At 37.3% G+C, this 18,779-nt stretch overlaps 1 protein-coding gene across 1 annotated transcript in view; it reads right to left on the reverse strand.

The window, feature by feature from the left end:
* Positions 1-972: 972 nt before the first annotated feature.
* LOC127421402 (potassium voltage-gated channel subfamily H member 8-like) overlaps positions 973-18,779 on the reverse strand; it is a 69,701-nt gene continuing 51,894 nt past the window's right edge. The window contains exons 9-16 of the mRNA XM_051664430.1: positions 15,189-15,388; positions 13,803-14,052; positions 10,740-10,954; positions 9,940-9,978; positions 7,965-8,182; positions 7,709-7,815; positions 6,958-7,016; positions 973-1,977 (exon numbers count right to left, since the gene is read on the reverse strand). Of these exons, the coding sequence (XP_051520390.1) occupies positions 1,462-1,977; positions 6,958-7,016; positions 7,709-7,815; positions 7,965-8,182; positions 9,940-9,978; positions 10,740-10,954; positions 13,803-14,052; positions 15,189-15,388 (1,604 nt within the window). The 3' untranslated portion in view covers positions 973-1,461. The remainder of the gene's footprint in view (positions 1,978-6,957; positions 7,017-7,708; positions 7,816-7,964; positions 8,183-9,939; positions 9,979-10,739; positions 10,955-13,802; positions 14,053-15,188; positions 15,389-18,779) is intronic.

Here is an 18,779-nt window from a genome sequence, read left to right on the forward strand (position 1 = left end):
CTGCGTCCGAATGGACAAGCCCACTCTCTGATGCTGCGCTCGAGAGCTCATCAGCTTCGCGGGCTCCGAACAAGAGGTCGAACTCGCAGTGAGACGAGCCGGCGGACTCATCCAGAAGCCTGAACAGGGCAGACGAGCGTGCTGGGGAATGGGAGGTCTGTGGGGGGATATCCGGTGGAGGCGGTCCCATTGGGGTCCCCAAATCGCCCCCAGTGCTAACCGTGCTGGCCTCAAACCCGTAGGTAGAAGGGCCGAGGTGAGGAGCCGCTGGGGTGGCTCGCAACGTTGCCATGGTCATGTTCTTTCAGTGAAAACATGAACCATCCACGAACGCTGCCTCCATGTGGGTCGCGCCCAGACACGAAAGACAGCGATCATGACTGTCTGAAGTTGAGAGGTAACGACCGCAACCAAGAATAACACACAATTGGAAAGGCATCTTTAATAAGACGTGTCTTTAAAAAGACGTTCCTTGTGTGCCGCTCTTTTAGAGAAATATACTCTTTCAGGAAAATATACTCTCTTTTTTCTGCCGAAGCGCCCAGGGGCGTTCTCTGCAGTGCACCAGTGCTGAGGAGGGAGAAGCCGCTGAAATGCGCCATCAGATCCAGCAGAGGTGAATGAACAGTTGTGAGAATTCAGCTCAATGAGCATGACCGTTCGGCTCCGAAGAGAAAATCTGAATGAGTAGTTGCATACCAGCTCCTTTTATACCCGTATGTCTGGGGGAGTGGCATGCAAATACCACTCGCCAATTTTCATTGGCCTTTTATCAAAGACCAGAGGTGTTTCGGGCTCCCAAGAGTGACCCCTAGTGTCACTACATCGACACAATGTCGAGTGAGTGACAGATAGGGAACACTGAGGGCACAGAGTGGGTGAACATGGAGTAAAACTCAACGGGAGCGTTTGTGTGCGAGATAGAAACTTATGGGAGCGGGAGGGAGCAGGATGGAAAAAAACAGTCCCGCACAGACCTCTAAACTAATCCTTTAAGATGTTTTTTTCAGCAAAGAGAAGATTGTTTTCTAAGGATATTTTCTTCATAACACTATTTAGTTGTCAGTGGTTAGGATAAATTAGGGTTTAGTAAAAGAGTCGGGGGATTTGATGTTTGATTTAATATAAACAGGATTGACATGTACAGTAGAACAGACGCAAAATATGAGATGTGGTCTAGGTCTAGGTCACCAACCGTATGTTGTAATAGGTAGGTTGGTTTTTTTTGGAAACTCAAACTCGTCTTTCCTGATTAGAGATATCCCTATAGTTTTTAACATTGAAAGACATGCCTTTAGAGAGATTAGCTTATAAAGTGATATGGTAAACACATGTATCTTCATAGGAACCATAGCTCCATGGCTTTGGCAGCACGTTCACCACATATCTTCATCAGTCTAGTCCTGAGTCCAGGTTTACATGCCGATTCCACTGGAACTTGTCCATTTTAAAGGTTAATTGCTACAAACCCAGAGACCTGTGATCCTCTCCTCCTAATGATGGCTGTCCAGCTCTGGGTAATGTTCCAGGGGTGTGTGAAAGGTGTTGGTGATGTGCTGGAAGAGTTGTCTCCAAGCTCTGAGAGCGTGTCCGAGCCAATGTGCTGTGAGGAGAAAGGGCCAGTAGGGGCTCATTAGATCTGTCTGTATGGTGGAATGTGGAAAGCTTGACAGGAAATGAACCAGTTGAGGAACCTTGAAAAGTTGAAGGGCAGACCAGCTGCAGTTCCTGTGGTCTGGATGGATGGGATGCAAGTTCTCCTGGATGTATTACAGGGTGCATTGGAGAAGGAAAGGGTGGGATGTTCCAAGATGAACCCTGGCCCTGTAAGGGAATAGGAGGGGAGGGATGCCCCGAGGTAAAAGTAGATGTACAGACACCAGGTGTTTGAGGAGAGGCCATCATGGATTCGATGAGAAAGGCAAGACTCCGCATGACTCGTCTTAGCTCAGCCATCTCCTGTCCCAGGGAGTTCACCTGCAAAAAATATAACCATAAACAGTCAGTCACTTACTTTCAATAAAGTCAGCTACAGCTGGAACTGCAAAAAAAAAAAAAAAAAAAAAAAAAAAAATTCTAACAGATTTCTCAAACATTCTCCCCATCTGCTATTGAATGGGACAAACAGTCCCACCACACACTCATGCCACTGGTTGAGCCAATGTTGCTGTGTCGGGCAAGTTAGGATGCTCAAACAAACTGAGCAATGTTTTTAGCAGAATGAATGCCAAAAAAAAAAGAAAAAGAAAAAGAAAAATCAACGAAAGTGACTGGTGACTGAGGATGTCATCCTGTCAAACATTTATTTTTGGGTTCCACAGAAGAATTTGAAACAACATGGTTTGGAACAATATAAGGGGTAGATAATGACGGAATTTTGGGGGGAATTATCCCTTTAAGCTTAGTTAAGAGAAACAATAAAAAAATGTTGACATTTTTTATTGTAGAACATTTCGAAATTAAACATTTTGTACTTTTGAATTTTGAACATTTAGAATTTAAACATTTAGAATTTAAACAAAGAATACGTACTTTAATACTGATCTATAATTTTAATAATTCTAACTATTACAAAACAGGAAACAAACAATAAAATAAAAAAGCACTGCTGTTTTGGCACTGGCAAATTACACTGTGAATGCCAATCTGATATAAGAAAGTGAGATGTCAGGCACAAAGAGAGATTTTTGTTTGTCATCAGGCATCCCTTACAAGTATGTTTAATGGATTCATTAGTCAGTTAATGACTATAATTTATAAATACAACAGTGCTTTGAGTAGCTATTATTTCCCTTTAAAGTAAGAATTGATATTACAACATGTAGGGCAGAGCTCAAGATTAGTTTGTGTTGTATGATTAATGTTAAGCAGAACTAAGATTGATGAAGCACAGATTAATGAAACAAAGTCAGAGTGATGGAAGAATGCTAGATGGGCGTTAGGGAAACCGTCAATACAGTATAGTACTGTAATACTCTTTACAGTACTGAATCAATACATTGGGACATACACTGCTGCTATAATAACTATCATTGTGATTGTTTTGTTATTATTTTGAAGAATCTAGTGTATTTTAGAGGAATTATTCTTCATTTTATTTGCTAGAAAATGTATGAAAATCACTGTAAATAAAGATATTGCACCATGCTCGTGATTTATTTTAGGTCTTTACAATATTACAAGATAATTAAAATGAATCAAAGTTGAAACATTCATTTAGTGATTTTATGAAAGTGATGTCACACTAGGATTTATAATATTGATTTGCAATCCTGGGTGTTTACTGTTTACAATTTATTGCATATATTGGCACAGAGTAAAAAACAAACATTTTTATTAGTTAATTAGTTAGACTTGGAATTGTATGGCATAGTATATTAAATATATACTGTACATAAAGGACACATTTACATATTGTATATTGGTATATACACTCAGTGACCACTTTATTAGGTACACTTGTACACCTATTTATTCATGCGATTATCTAACCAGTCAATCTTGTGGCAGCAGTGCAGTGCATAAAATCATGCAGATACGGGTCTAGAGCTTCAGTTATTGTTCACATCAACCACCAGAATGGGGAAAAAATGTGATCTCAGTGATTTCGACCGTGGCATGACCAGACGAGCTGGTCTGAGTATTTCTGTAACTGCTGATCTCCTGGGATTTTCACACACAACAGTCTCTAGAATTTACTCCGAATGGTGCAAAAAACAAAAAAAACATCCATTGAGCAGTAGTTCTATGGACGGAAATGCCTTATTGATGAGAGAGGTCAACGGAGAATGGCCAGACTGGTTCGAGCTGACAGAAAGGCTACGGTAACTTGTTCTTGGTTGACAGAAGTGGAAGCCGACGTGGTCTTCTGCTGTTGCCTCAAGGTTTGACATTGTGCATTCTGAGATGCTTTTCTACTCACTACAGTTGTACAGAGTGTTTATCTGAGTTACCGTAGCCTTTCTATCAGCTCAAACAAGTCTGGCCATTCTCTATTGACCTCTCTCATCAACAAGGTGTTTCCATCCACAGAAATGCCGCTCACTGGATGTTTTTTGTTTCTGGCACCATTCTGAGTAAACTCTAGAGACTGTTGTACGTGAAAATCCAAGGAGGTCAGCAGTTACAGAAATACTCAAACCAGCCCATCTGGCACCAAAAATCATGCCACGGTCGAAATCACTGCGATCACATTTTTCCCCATTCTGATGGGTGATGTAAACATTAACTGAATCTCCTGACCCATATCTGAATCATTTTATGCACTGCTGCCACACAATTGACTGATTAGATAATAGCATGAATAAGTATGTGCACAGGTGTTCCTAGTAAAGTGCTCACTGAGTGTACAGTATGTGGTTTATTAACACAATTTCTGTCCTGCTTGGACAACATCCTTCATTCTAAGCGTTAATATTATTTTCTTAATAATATTTTAAAAAAAGGGTGCAATAACCAAAAAAAAAATAATAATAAATAAATAAAAAAAGGCAAGAAAACATTTTAAATTAGTTTCCCACAGCAACAGAACAGGATTTAAGTATAAGGCAATTAGCTGTACCTCTGCACCCACCCATCTGTCTCTGTCTGTCAGAACCAGTGCTGCTTTCAGGTGGAACTGAGGTATTATCTCCTTAGTTCCAATGGGGCATCATTGTTGGTTGTTGACATATTGATATTTAGTTATTTCTGGATTCTCTCTAACAGAAGATCATTATATCCAGTCCCTGGAGAAGATCCTGATTATATTATTCCACTATGTGAATGTTTGATTTCCCTGTTTTTCTTTGGCTTTTGAGTTTGAATAAATTGAGATCAAGTCCGTAATTTGACATTCACTAACAATTCATACGTCACACACTTTTTCTCAAAAATTACAAATACCTCCAAGTTGCAATTTAAAAGAATAGTTCATCCAAAAAAGAAAATTCTGTCATAGTCTACTCACCGTCATATCTTTCATTTACTCACCTGTTTCACTTTCTTCTTTGGACCATAAAAGTAGTCTTTTACAGCAGAATGTCCAAACTTCTCTTGTCTATGCAGTGAAAGTAAATGTGACCACAGCTGTCAACCAAGATTTTCAGTAAATAATGACTTAAATTTCTGTCTGTTCCTCACACAAAGATATCAAATGGCTTCAGAAGGTTTGGAATATAGCACAAAACTCATATGGAGTACTTTTATGATGCATTTATGGTGACTTTTTGAAGCTTGACAGCCCATGGTCCCCATCCTCTTTCATTGTCTTGCACAGAGGAGCTCGGACATTCTGCTAAACTTCTTCTTTGATGTTCCACAGAATACAGAAAGTCATACAGGCTTGGAATTACTTGAGGGCAGTTCCAATAAGTTATGACAAACTCTTCATTTTTGTGTCAAGTATCCCTTTAGGAACCTTAAATAATTCACAGCCAAATTTAATTGCGATCAAGAATTACTCACTGACATCTTTTGCTAAGCAACCGTGTATCTATTTGTTGTCTCTGCCCTCTGTGTTCATCTGTATTTTGTTCACAGTTAATACAGAGTGATAATATTTGTGATGGCCTAGAACATAGCACAGATGATCGAAGCTCAGATAGACACAGATAGACATAATTTGGCAGCCACCCTCAGAATCATGCCAACAAGTGATAATACCAAATAATGAGTGTAATTGGGTAATGATCCATAAATGCCATCAGAGGCAGTGAGGTACAAGAAAACAACTTCAGACAGGAAGGGACAACAGCAAGGGAGCCCTCAACCTCCTGGTGGACCGAACCAAGTACGGATTACAACAAAATCCAGTTGAGAGGCCGGCTGTCAAGAATAAACAGATACAAGAGATCAAGTGAGTAAGTATGTGAGTGAGAGAGAGAGACAGAGAATGAGAGAGAGAGAGAAAAATTGAGCAGCAACGCGTACCACTCACGACTTTACCTGTCAAAAGCCTTAGGTCAAAAACATAGGCTGACAATCAAAACTATGGGTTGTCATATGGATTTATATCCAAGCCAATACACAGCAGAACTACAGTTCTCTTTCAGTGTCAGATCTTGACTCAGTTATTGTGTAATTAATGCTGTAACTGCAGCATTAATAATTTTTTTCTTGTACAATGTGAAGCGAAGTGGAGTGGCTTTTATAAAATAGCAATAACAGCAATATAATAATAGTGATATTTTTTGATTAATACAAATAATAATAATAATAATAATAAAAACAATTCTTCCTCCAAGTAATATAGATTATTAATCTGTAGGCTTTTTACAATTGCCAAGCAATTTAGCAAAGTTAATTTGGAATATAACATTCATAGTCTATCCTCACACCACTGGTTGAGTCAATGTTGCTTTTCTGTAAAATCAGCCAACAAATGGCTTACTTATAGTTGTCACTGCATATTAAGCAGGGAAAGGAGTAAGCGATATCCCCTAAAAATTACACATATCTCCGTTATACTATTATGTTTGTTCCCCCACAATCCTGAGTATGCATTTTCAGCCTTAAATCCAAGCGATATCCCTGAAAAACAGTAGTAAATTTCCTCAAATAAGCTTCTTTACAAACCTCCATTGAATTATAATGCATTATACGGAATCAACAATGTATAGTATGTGGGAAACCACAGTGAACATGAGGGGTTTCAAGGGCATTGTTTGAAATGTTCTCTTTCATCAACATGGGGCCAGCCCCACTTTTCTCTTCTAATGAGTTTTATGTCCTCTAGTGTTTGAATAACATCCCCTTTCCATCTCGCACAGCAGCTTGCCATATGTCTTGTGAGTACCTGGCGTTAGGAGCTCACCCTAACTGTGCTGGTTTCAATCTGTCAGTGCTCACATTTAGTACAGTACTATCACACTAAGAGGGATGACTTTCCATCCCTGGAGTAGATCTACTCTTAAATTACACTGCAGAAAACGACAAATAGTTTAAATACAATAAAAAACAATAATAAAATGACTTCACCTCTTGGTTGAGATGGCGTAACTGTCTCCTGGTCTCCTCTGATTTGGCTGCTAATTCTGCTAAGAAAAAACACAGTTCTGTCAAACTGCCCCACAGTTGATAGCAAATACAGTGAAAACGTATTATGCCTTAAAAGAACAGTACACCCAAAAATGAAAATTCTGTCATTACTTATGCACCCATAATGTCTTTAAAAATTCCAAAGTTTTTCTTGCTTCCGCAAAGCACAAATAGAGAAATTTTGCAGAATGTATCAGCTGTCTTTTTCATTAAAACGAAATTGGATGGTGACTCAAACTGCCAAGGTCCACAAAAGCGCCATAAAAGTAGACCATAAATTGTGTGCACTGTATTCCGAGTATAAAATAAATAATGAAATTTAAGTCGTTATTCACTGAAAACCTTCACGTCTGCTGTAGCTCTCAAATCTTATTCATGCCTGGGCATTTTCAAGCTTGTCACATCCACAATCCATCACAAGACATGCAATAATGGCTGAATGTGCGCCAAAAGTGAATGAGATTTGAGAGGAAATCAACAGCTACGACACTGTGTAAAATATCTCCCTTTGTGTTGCACAGAAGAAAGTCACATGTTTTTGAAACAACATAAATTAACTATCCCTTTAAGGTAATAAACAACTTAAAGACTAAATAAGCAATAAATATTGGAAATTGTGCTATCCTTAGTTGTGAGTGTGCCTGGCATGAAATACAAGTACATCTCATCCAGCACACACACACTAACACACCTGCTGTGGGATTAGTTGCACCACTGACTGTGTGCTGGTGACCAGAGGAAAATATGAACATGTGTGAATTTTCTGCACCATCACTGTCCTCTGTGCCGTCCACAACCCTGAACACACACACAAACATGAGACATGTACTTTACTTCTCTCCAGTTTCTTAATGCACCAGTGAGCAAATGTCTATTGAAATTACTGTACATATCTGTGTCTTTGTAGGAAGATCTCTTTTTATGTGCTGTATATATATGCTGCACACCTTGGACTGAGATTTGAGAGGTCAGGTTTTGTGACAGTAGTATGCTGAATGTGGAGCTTTTTGTTGGTTTGGTGATAATTTTTCTGCATCTGTGTTTTCTGTTTGGCTCCACCACTGAGATATTGTATCTGATCATCTTCTTCATCATCTCCCTCTTCTTGCTGCTCAGCTATTGGTGGATAGCACTGGATCACGTCTCCATTTCCCCGCCCCTCCATCTGTGATTGGACAGGAGAGATTTCATTCAAAGGTTTACAGTATATTTATTTTGCCATAGACAATTTTTCAATTGGCATTTTCAAATACTGCGCTAAGGTCATGTGAGGCCAAATAATTGCAGGATGACTAACCTTGGACAACTCATCAAAAATAATTAATTTTCATTATTAACAATGAAAGTGCAACTTGTCCACTCCTACAGTAATAAGAGGATTTTTAGAAAGCAGTGATTTTGTTAAGGTCCTCTAGATGGCATTTAGATAATTTGATATAGGTCACAAGTTTGACACCAACATTTTGCAACATATTTTACATCTTCTCTTTAATTTTCATAGAGCACTGAATGATTACCTGAGTGCTCTTTCACATTTACACATACTGTACACTACCAGTCAAAAGTTTGGACACATTTCACTGAATGTTTCTCATGATCTTAAAATCCCTTTCATCTAAAGGTGAAGTAAAAGCTGCCAAAAAAAAAATCCCAGCATACATGGGAAGTCCTTCAATACTGTTTAAAAAGCATCCCAAGAATGACTGGTAGTGTACATCTACACACAAACCCTCAGGGACCAATTAGACAAAAGATCAAAAACAGCAGAAACCACTACACCAAAGTGAATGTCCTTCGGTAAAATTCATGTAATGGTCTGGGTCTTAACCACTTGAACTATGACCTTACCAGTAATGCCCACTGTGAGACTCTTATGACTTGAGACTTTTATGCTGTATTTATGTGCTTTTTGGAGCTGCAATGTTTCGGTCACTATTCATTTGCATTACAGCATATGGACCTAGAGAGTTAAGATATTCTTCTAAAAATCTTAATTTGTGTTCTGCAGAAGAAAGAAAGTCATACACATCTGGGATGGCATGAGCGTGAGTATATGATGAGATAATTCTCATTTTTGGGTGAACTATCCCTTAAAGGCATCTAAAACCACAACTAGTCAGGCAGCTTTGATAATATAATGATCTTTGTCCCTTAGTCATACGGCTAGAGTTCTTATGTCACAAAACGAAACCGTAAAGGCATGATTGTTTTTGCTCAATTACAGTTGTTGTAATGGACTTTTGCAGTGCTTTACACCTCATGGTTCTGACACGTATTGCCAATTACACAGTGAAACTCTGCAACAACATCGAATGGTAATAAAAATGTCCATTTATACAATGCTTTAAATGTCAAATGTCACTTAAATGTGACAGAAAACCTAAAAGGTAAAACAAAGCAAAGAGACGGAATAAATGTAAGGGTATTCCCCCATCACTCTCTTTCTTTTAATCTCACTATCCCTCCCTTGTACTATATATATCTGATTAATTACACTTTTCCTAGACTAATTTGATCATTTTCCCTGTTGAATAATTGAGGCTCCCTCACACTGTAATTGAAAGAGCGGTAGTTTCTCAAAGCAGTCAGTCATCCGACACTTCAATAACCGCCCTCTCCTCCTTCTAACCCTCCCTCGCTCCAAAACACGCTGTTCCCTTCCCTCTAGCTCCACTCTCTCTCTGATTACTGCTTCAGGCATGGAAGGACAGAGAATGGAGAAGATGATCATCACCATCATCATCATCAATTTCTTGTTCTCTCTCCCCGCTGTTTCAGAGTTGTAGTGTTCTTAGCTTCCCTCATTAGGCAAATGAGGCGGGAGGAAGATCATTGTTAGGGAGATGAGCCTCAAGCTATAATAGTTGACAGCACTGTTAGTGGATAAGTGCGGGATGACTGACAGGTGAGGAAGAGACGCACCTGTGTGTCCATGGATTTACTGGACATTCTTGATAAAACCTGGAAAGTGAGAAGTAAGAAAACCTGTGTGCATGTAAACAAACAGATGCACACAGCAAACCTACCACCCATTTTTGTGGTGGACAGAACAATTCAATGTAATTAATTTCAATTCAATTCAGAAACAGACTAGCAGAACAACAAGCGTGATTCATGTAACACACTGAGCAATTTTAATATATTAATATTTAATATATTTTAGTGTAATACATGACACTTCAATCATATAAACATGTATAATGTTTACGTCTTGTGGCTATACTTTTTGAAAGTGTGTATTTGAACTTTTTTTATTAAATGAGTCTTCTTATCAAGGGCGTAGATTTGGCTTGAACATTGAGGGGGCTGCAGCTTAAAGCATTTACCTACAGTATGTTTCCATTGAACATGTTATAAATATTGGGGGCTGTACTTGCTTGTTTTGATTATTGGGAGGTTACCTCCCCCCCATCCCCCCAGAATCTACATCCCTGCTTATTACATTGCTTGTGTACTTGAGCAATATCTTTTTGAAACATTTCTTGAATAAGTCCAAGAAACAATAAGAATCTTGTGACCATGAAATCAAATTGATGAATCAGATACTAATCAGGTAACATTGCTTTTACTTGTTCAAAGAACCACTAGTGGGAACAACACACACGTAAATAAAACTTCAGTAAAATAAAAAATAAAAAATAAATAATACAATGGTTTTAACAGAAACAATAGTATCATAACACAGTGGCAGACTAATCAGCAGGGACTGTGTGAGGTCTTACATGACTCTCTTGTCCCTCTCTCAGGTTGTAGGTGAGATCGCGAGTGATGTCCTGAACGAAACGGTGAGAGTACTCAGGATACAGGTCGAGCACCTCATACAGACCCCTCAGATTAATGCACTGCAGGTCGCAGTACGTCAGCGCCTTCACATCAGCATTGGTCTTTATTACACGGTCGTCTACTGACAGGTTTGCACCAATCAGGTCACCTTTGCCTGTTTGTGCACAGAAAGAAATAAGTGTGCACACAATGCATAAACACAAGGGAGTTTTAGCACCATATACTGTAACTAGTAAGTTGATGGCTGTCAGATATCACTATGAAACTATTAATCTTTTTTATTTAACAACAAGATTTTAGGTTAAAATGTTTATAAATGTATATTGCATAATGCACATAATTCATGTAATTAACATTTTTAGTGCATTAACTGTCACATTTTCCTCCTTTTTTAATCACTTTTTAGTCCTGTGATGTGACTAATTACTTTATAAAAGTACAAATATTCCATGTTGTCTTACAATGAATATGAATGTGATCATAAAAACTGCATGTCTAAATATTATTCTTGATAAAAATGCTGTTAATCTCATGCAACTCCACATCCACATGTTTATAAATGTAATACATTGTATTTTGGCTTCACAATGCGTAATTTAAATGAATTAATACCTACTGAATACTGTTCACAAGACTCTACACTGTCATTTAAGAGTTAAATTTCTGGTGCACTGCCTCACGTGACACATCAACATGACGTTGATTTCCATGAACAGCTACTACGGGCGCAGCACCAATAAAAGTGCCTCTGGTAAGAAATCTCTAAGTTTTTTTATTGAAACCTGTTTGGTTGTAAAGAGTAACGTCTCTAGTTTAGTTTGATATGCCGCTTTAAAAAATCCATTCGCTCATAAAGATGAAGTCCACATATGTGGAAATGGGACCTTATTCCCTCAAAAGTTGAATAAACATGTTAGTTATTTTGAATAATTTTCAACTATAACACATCTGTGGGTCATTTCACTTAATTTTTTTTTCTCCCCTTTTCTCCCCAACTTGGAATGCCCAATTCCCAAAGTACTTGTGGTGGAGTAGTGACTCGCCTTTAGTTTTGTTATCACTGTACAATGCGGTTCTATTCATTAACATTAGTAAATGTATTCCTATATTTACTGTGCATTTTCACATTGAAAATCAATGTATTCATCCAAAAGCAGAAACATTTTGCATTCAGAGGATTTATATGTAGTTAGGATGAAAATAAGGTGCATTTCTAACTGTTCTGAGACCAGTGCAAACAGACAGCACACTGGAGGTTAAGTCATTCACTAAATGAGCATCCCTTGGCTGCACTTTCAGGCTGCAGATGATGTTTGGATCACTCAACATGTTAGGCAGACATGGGAAAATGATAATCAGTACATTGATTCAGAATTTTATAATGCAAAATTGTATTTTAACATGGTTGGCAGTGATGGATGATGCTGGCCATTACTTTTAATCAGAGTTGTTTATTCAGCTTCATAGAAAATCAGCTGTATTGTCTATAATGTCTCAAAAACATGAATAACCAACACTCCTGGACACATAATAAACTATTTGATGAAAAAATATTATTATTTAAAATTTTACAACTTAGTCCCACTGTCCACATATGTGGACATAAATGTTTAGGAAAACTTTTTTTTTTCTGCTTGTTTATTAAGAGCTACTAGTTACAAATCAGAAAGGGAAATGGAAAATCCACACAGCAGTCACTCGGGGGTCTCAGGAGTTTAAATGTTTTTCAGATGGAATATAGCTTGTCACACTGCAGGACACTGTTTGAAATGTCATGTCAACTACCCAAGAAGCACGAAAACATTTAAGAGCACACACATGCATGTATACACACAAACTAGCACAACTAAAGCTTCACTGAGAACTCAATGTCACAGAGACCTTCCTTTGTCAGCAGGATAGAGTGACATGAGTAAGGGAAAGATGAGAAAGACACAGTGTGTGTTTTTTCCCTGTCAGAATTCTTAAAGTGATAATAACACAAACACAAACACAAACACATACATATACACATACACATACACATACAGTACATGCACATATACACACACAGGCAGGACCTAACAGGATGAGCGGGATTAAATTTTTTCACACATTTGGTTCTCTATCCTATGAGCCTGCTGTGTGTGTGAAGTCTCAGAGAGAGTGACCAATCAGAGAGTGCAGCTTGTGTTGGCTACTGTACTTCAGAAACACATGGCCCCTGAACCAGACTTCATGTATTTGAGTCTTCCCTCAATGAGAGGCTATGTATTTCTTGCCTTAATGAAAGTTGAGATTTTTTAAAGCTGTGTAACCAGCATCAGAAAATCTGATGACAATGAAAATTGACAGGAGTCTTTCCCCCATCAGAATTTTCACAAAAGAACATTCACAAATTTGCAGATCCTTCCTACAGTACCTGTTGCAATCAGGACAATAATCTGAAATGTTCCAATTTTATCCTAAGAAAATGTTGCCTACATTTCTTTTTATTCATAGTTCTGTTCATTCATGCAAAGATCTTTTCATAATATCTATTCATTCATGTACATGGATTCATCAATTATGCACATGCACATTCATTCATCATTAGCACATGTACCTGTATATCTATTCATTTATTGAATACATTGAATTACATAGACCTGTAAGGCCGGCTACAATACTTATTTAAGGCAGCTAATTTTGCACAATATGATGTATTTTCTCAATATCCTACTACACACTTTACAGTCCTTCATATTTTTGTGTGTTTACTGATTTCTTTATTTTCTATTTTATTTTAGTTTCTACTTACTAAAAGCACCTGTTTTTGATCAACTATATTTAAGTTCCAATAGAACGCAATTTTATAAAGTAAAATCTAGCAAAATGACCAATAGACCAACATGAAAAAATGAACATTTTTAAATGCAGGATTTAGCCAGAGTTGTTTTTTTATATAGCTAAAAACAGTTTGTGTTATTGTGCGTAATTTGCGTATTTCAGTTTTTGTGTAGTTTGAGTTTGTTTCAACTGACCGAGGATGGCTAGCACCATGCTGTCCTTCAGCACCTCCATAGATCCAGAGCAGACAAAAAAAAGGGCCTGCAGAGCATCTCCCTGCCGCAGCAGATACTCGCCCGGTGCACAGAACGACATCTTAATGTGCAGGGAGAGAGAGCGGAGACACCCATGACTCAGAGAGGAGAAGACTGACAGCTCAAGGATTTCTTTATTCAGATGCATTGCGATGTCCGAATGCAACTCATCAGGAAAGTCCTTCAAGAGCTGGAAAGAGTTGAAAGGGATGGAAAGAAAAAGAAAGGGAAAAGGAGCAGAAAACAGGGAAGTAAAAACAGAAAAGAAAAATGAATAGAAAAAAGGGCAAACCTTAAAAAAAGAGGAGTGAAGAAAATGAGGGAAGAAAAGGAAAAGTCAAGTAAAAAAGACAGAGAAAAGGAAAATGAAAAATGAAAAGAAAAAGTAAAAAAAAAAGAAAAAGACAGAAAATAAATTTGAGGTTAGCATTTATATATATTGTGAAAAATTTATTAGAGACAAAGAAATCCTCTGTGTACCCATTATTTTTCTTTGTGTATTAATATAACAGCATATTTAATTCATTAAACGTGCATTAAACTTATTAAGCAAGTCCTTTCATGAGTGTTTACCCTAAAAAGAGACTGAAAGCATTCTCGTCGTGTCTCATCATTCCCCTCTGCTACCCTTCATCTGCTCTGTTCATCCATCCTTATGCAACCATCCTTCAGCCTGACTGAATGGCATCTGTCACTCTTCCCTTCACTCACGGCACACGCATCTCCTCCGTTTCTCTCCCTCGCTGTCTGCTGCTCTCTGGACATCAGCCTATACATCTATTATTCATAAATCTATGATTTAGATTCCATCATATTTTTTCCCACTCTCTCTGTAATAAAGTCCCGGGCTCAAGGATAGAGCACAGAAAACTATCCCCTCCCCAAGTGTCTAACTGTCTATCTAAACTGCACTTGTCTTTGCAATTTCTTTCCTTGAGGCTGTAGTATGTTATTAAGCTGTTATTACATATGTATAGCAAAGTTATCCACTTCTAGGAAGTGATTTCTTGCCATGAATTAATAGAAGTAAAAGTGTTGATTAAGGTCTGAAATGGTTGAAAGTTTAATACAGTGGTTTTCGTACAATAAATTGAGCCATATTGCACAACCATTTGAGAACCACTGGTTTGATGTAACAAAATCAATCTACTTGTTCTGTATACACCAATATGTAACATTATATGCAACAGTAGAGTGCAATAGGAAAGCACATAGCATGCTTGTAAAGCTGGCTCGGCTCACGCGGTCCAGCTGCAAGGAATTCCGCATCGTCTCATGAATCAGTCCTGCTGTGTAATACTCTCCGATGCGTGGGGATTACAGTACCTCATTGGAGTCAATGCCGTTATTGACGGACCAGGTGGTCTGGAAGTACTCCAGCATGCGCTGTTTGAGGCTCTGGGGCAGGTGGTGCACACGGATGAAATCCTTCAGGTCTTTAGTGCGCGTGTGGTATGAGGACCAGCGTGAGTACATGCGTTGGATGATGGCCGTCACGTTGCCGAAGACTAGAGCGTGCATCAATGCTGCCAAAGACACACACTATTACTTGAATGCACTCACATATACTTGAACATACTGTACACTTAGATTTTGCTTTCAGAGCAAGCCATGACTGGAATACACTTTCAAGTGACTTAAGACCTAACAAGTTATGGTGTTTTCTTTGAAATATAAAAGTGTGTAATTGCTGTACCACTACTGTCACCAAAAAGAAATGCAGAAATAGTGACTGGTTTTAAGCAGGTTTTCCAAACACTTTCTCTGTGTACCATTGGTCAGATAAACAGGTAGTCCCAATCCAAACTCACGCCCAGGGTTGGGAGGGTTACTTTTGAAATGTATTCCACTACAGATTACAGAATACATGCTGTAAAATGTAATTTGTAATTTTTTCACTTGTTTTGACTATGAAAACTCTGCCAGTACAATAAGACAAAATACACATGTTAAAAATACATTCTCTGAAAAACGTAAATATTTTATGCAGTGTTGTTTCTAAAACAAGGTAAATCAAATTGATCTTGTTTTAAGGATTTTTAGATATTTTTACAGGAAAACAATACAAAAATTATTATCAAGAATATGATTTTTGCCCTAATATCAAAGGTCCTTCTAGAAAAAAAGAAATTATGATCCAATGTGAATTTTCTTGATAAACAAATATGATCGTGCCTGGTAACATGTGTATGTAAAATGGCTAGAAATAGCATTTTAGCTTAGCGTAAAGCTGACAATTTACACAAGGATTATTTCTATTTCTTCTGCTCCAAACTTACTTCAAACTTACTTCTCTGTCTGCTCGTATGAATGTAACACATCATAAGAAAGTGTTTCACCGCTGTTCAAATGCACTTTGGATCGCATCATTTATATGTATAAATGTTTTCCATCTGAAAGGACTAAATATTAAATGAAACAAATGACAATAAAATGCAAAGTAATCTCTTCAGTAATCAAAATACTTTTTGAATGTAACTGTATTCTAATTACCAATGATTTAAATTGTAACTGTAGTGGAATACAGTTACTTATATTTTGTATTTTAAATACGTAATCCCGTTACACGTATTCCGTCACTCCCCAAACCTGTTCACGCCATTGGATGAGCCAGTATTGCTTAGTCTAGCTGGTTGGGACTGCTTTGATGTTGTTTAGGCACTTACAATGGAAGTGGGGGCCAATTTTTTTGGGTTTAAATGGGACATTTGAAGCTTATAATTTTATAAAAGCACTTGCATTAATTTTTCTGTTAAAAGTCATGTATTATTTGAGCTGTAAAGTTGTTTAAATCGTCAATGTTACAGACGTTTTAGGATATTATTTTTTTTTTATTTTTTACATTACATCGTCATGGCAACGAAAATGTAAAATTGGCTATAACTTTACCCAGAAAAGATTAGTAAATGATTTTCTCACACTAACATTATGTTAACACACATATTGTTTATGTCTTGTGGATATACGTACTTTGAAAAACGAAGTATTTTAACATAAAAAATTGGCCCCCATTGACTTCCATTGTAAGTGCCTCACTGGAACTAAGATTTTTTTTGTTTTTTTTTTTAAAGAAAAGGAGGGTCGAATTTAATTTTTGTGGTAATCAATATTATGCTACAAATGCTGTCGATTGAGCTTAACTTGTATTGAACTCAGAAAATTCCTTTAATTCAGTGTTTGTAAAAATGTATTTTGGATAAAATGCTTAATTTCTTTTTAATTTCTTACTGAAATTTCATGTAATTTAACTTTTGTCATAAATTGGACATGGCCCCTTTAAAAACTGGAGTTTTGTGACAATTTCCATCTCTCTCTCTTGTGTTAGAGACGTAAGAAGATACGTTGTCAAGAGAGCTCCCGGTTTTGTTCATGGTTTGAGAATTCTTTGGGTAAATATAAAATGTTACAAAAAATGCTCATAAATCACATTAAATATGTGTTCAGAAGAGCTGTATGTTAAAATTGAGTGTTTGTTATGGGTTATTTTTGAAGGATGCATATTGCATGTGTGGAGTTTGACCACGTTGTGCACATGCGAGAACTGGGTATGTAAATTCAGAATTAATCTCATTTAATGATTTATAGCCCAGAGTGTTTTTCAGTTTAGTGAATAAGAGTAATACATGTTATATGTGGAAAATATGTGTAATGAGAACATGTGTAATGAGAATTCTATGGTTTTAAACTGCAATACATGTCCTTAGAGCCTGGTTAAAAATAATTAAAATATTGTGACTGTTTAAGCATGTGTTAAATGCATAAAATGCTTTGAGTGGTTTGAGCAAGTACTTACACCGATCAGCTACAACATTAAACCATATTGTGTAGGTCCCCCTCGTGCCGCCAAAACAGTGCCAACCCGCATCTCAGAATAGCATTCTGTGAAAATCTCAGGAGATCAGCAGTTACAGAAATACTCAAACCAGCCTGTCTGGCACCAACAATCATGCCACGCTCCAAATCACCGAGATCACATTTTTTCCCCATTCTGATGGTTGATGTGAATATTAACTAAAGCTCCTGACCTGTATCTGCATGATTTTATGCACTGCACTGCTGCCACATGGTTGGCTGATTAGATAATCACATGGATGATTGTTGGTGCCAGACAGGCTGGTTTGAGTATTTCTGTAACTCCTGATCTCCTGGGATTTTCAAGCACAACAGTCTCTAGAATTTACTCCGAATAGTGCCAAAAACAAAAAACATCCAGTGAGCGGCAGTTCTGTGGACTGAAATGCCTTGTTGATGAGAGAGGTCAACAGAGAATGGCCAGATTGCTTCGAACTGACAAAGTCTACAGTAACTCAGATAACCACTCTGTACAATTGTGTTGAGAAGAATATCATCTCAGAATGCTATACTGAGATGCGGGTTGGTGCTGATTTGGCGGCACGAGGGAGATCTACACAATATTATGCAGATGGTTTTAATGTTGTGGCTGATCGGTGTAAATGTATAAAATGCTGTGAATAATATAAGCATGTATTAAGAATGTGTTGAGGCATGTGTGTAGGCTAATGCCCTGTTTGTGTTTTCATTTAACCTTAGCCTCTACTGTATTTCAGTTCATTTTTTCTTTTTAAATACAATATATATATATATATATATATATATATATATATATATATATATATATATATATATATATATATATATATATATACGTATATACATTTTGCTAAATCTAGCCCATTTATATCACAAGGTGATGTTAGTTAATGTGTACTGTCCCTTATAAATAAATAAATAAATAAAGTACACTTCTTGACTTTAAAAAAAATCAATTGCTTAATTGTTTTTTTGGGTTTTTTTTTTTTTTTTTTTTTTGTGCTGTAGTTGATAATGTGACTGATGGTTTTCTTGTCTTAAATTAATCGTGACGTAATGGACATAGGTGATCATTGCTCCTCCCAT

Source organism: Myxocyprinus asiaticus, chromosome 30 (assembly GCF_019703515.2).
Source record: "Myxocyprinus asiaticus isolate MX2 ecotype Aquarium Trade chromosome 30, UBuf_Myxa_2, whole genome shotgun sequence".
Taxonomy (NCBI): Eukaryota; Metazoa; Chordata; class Actinopteri; order Cypriniformes; family Catostomidae; genus Myxocyprinus; species Myxocyprinus asiaticus.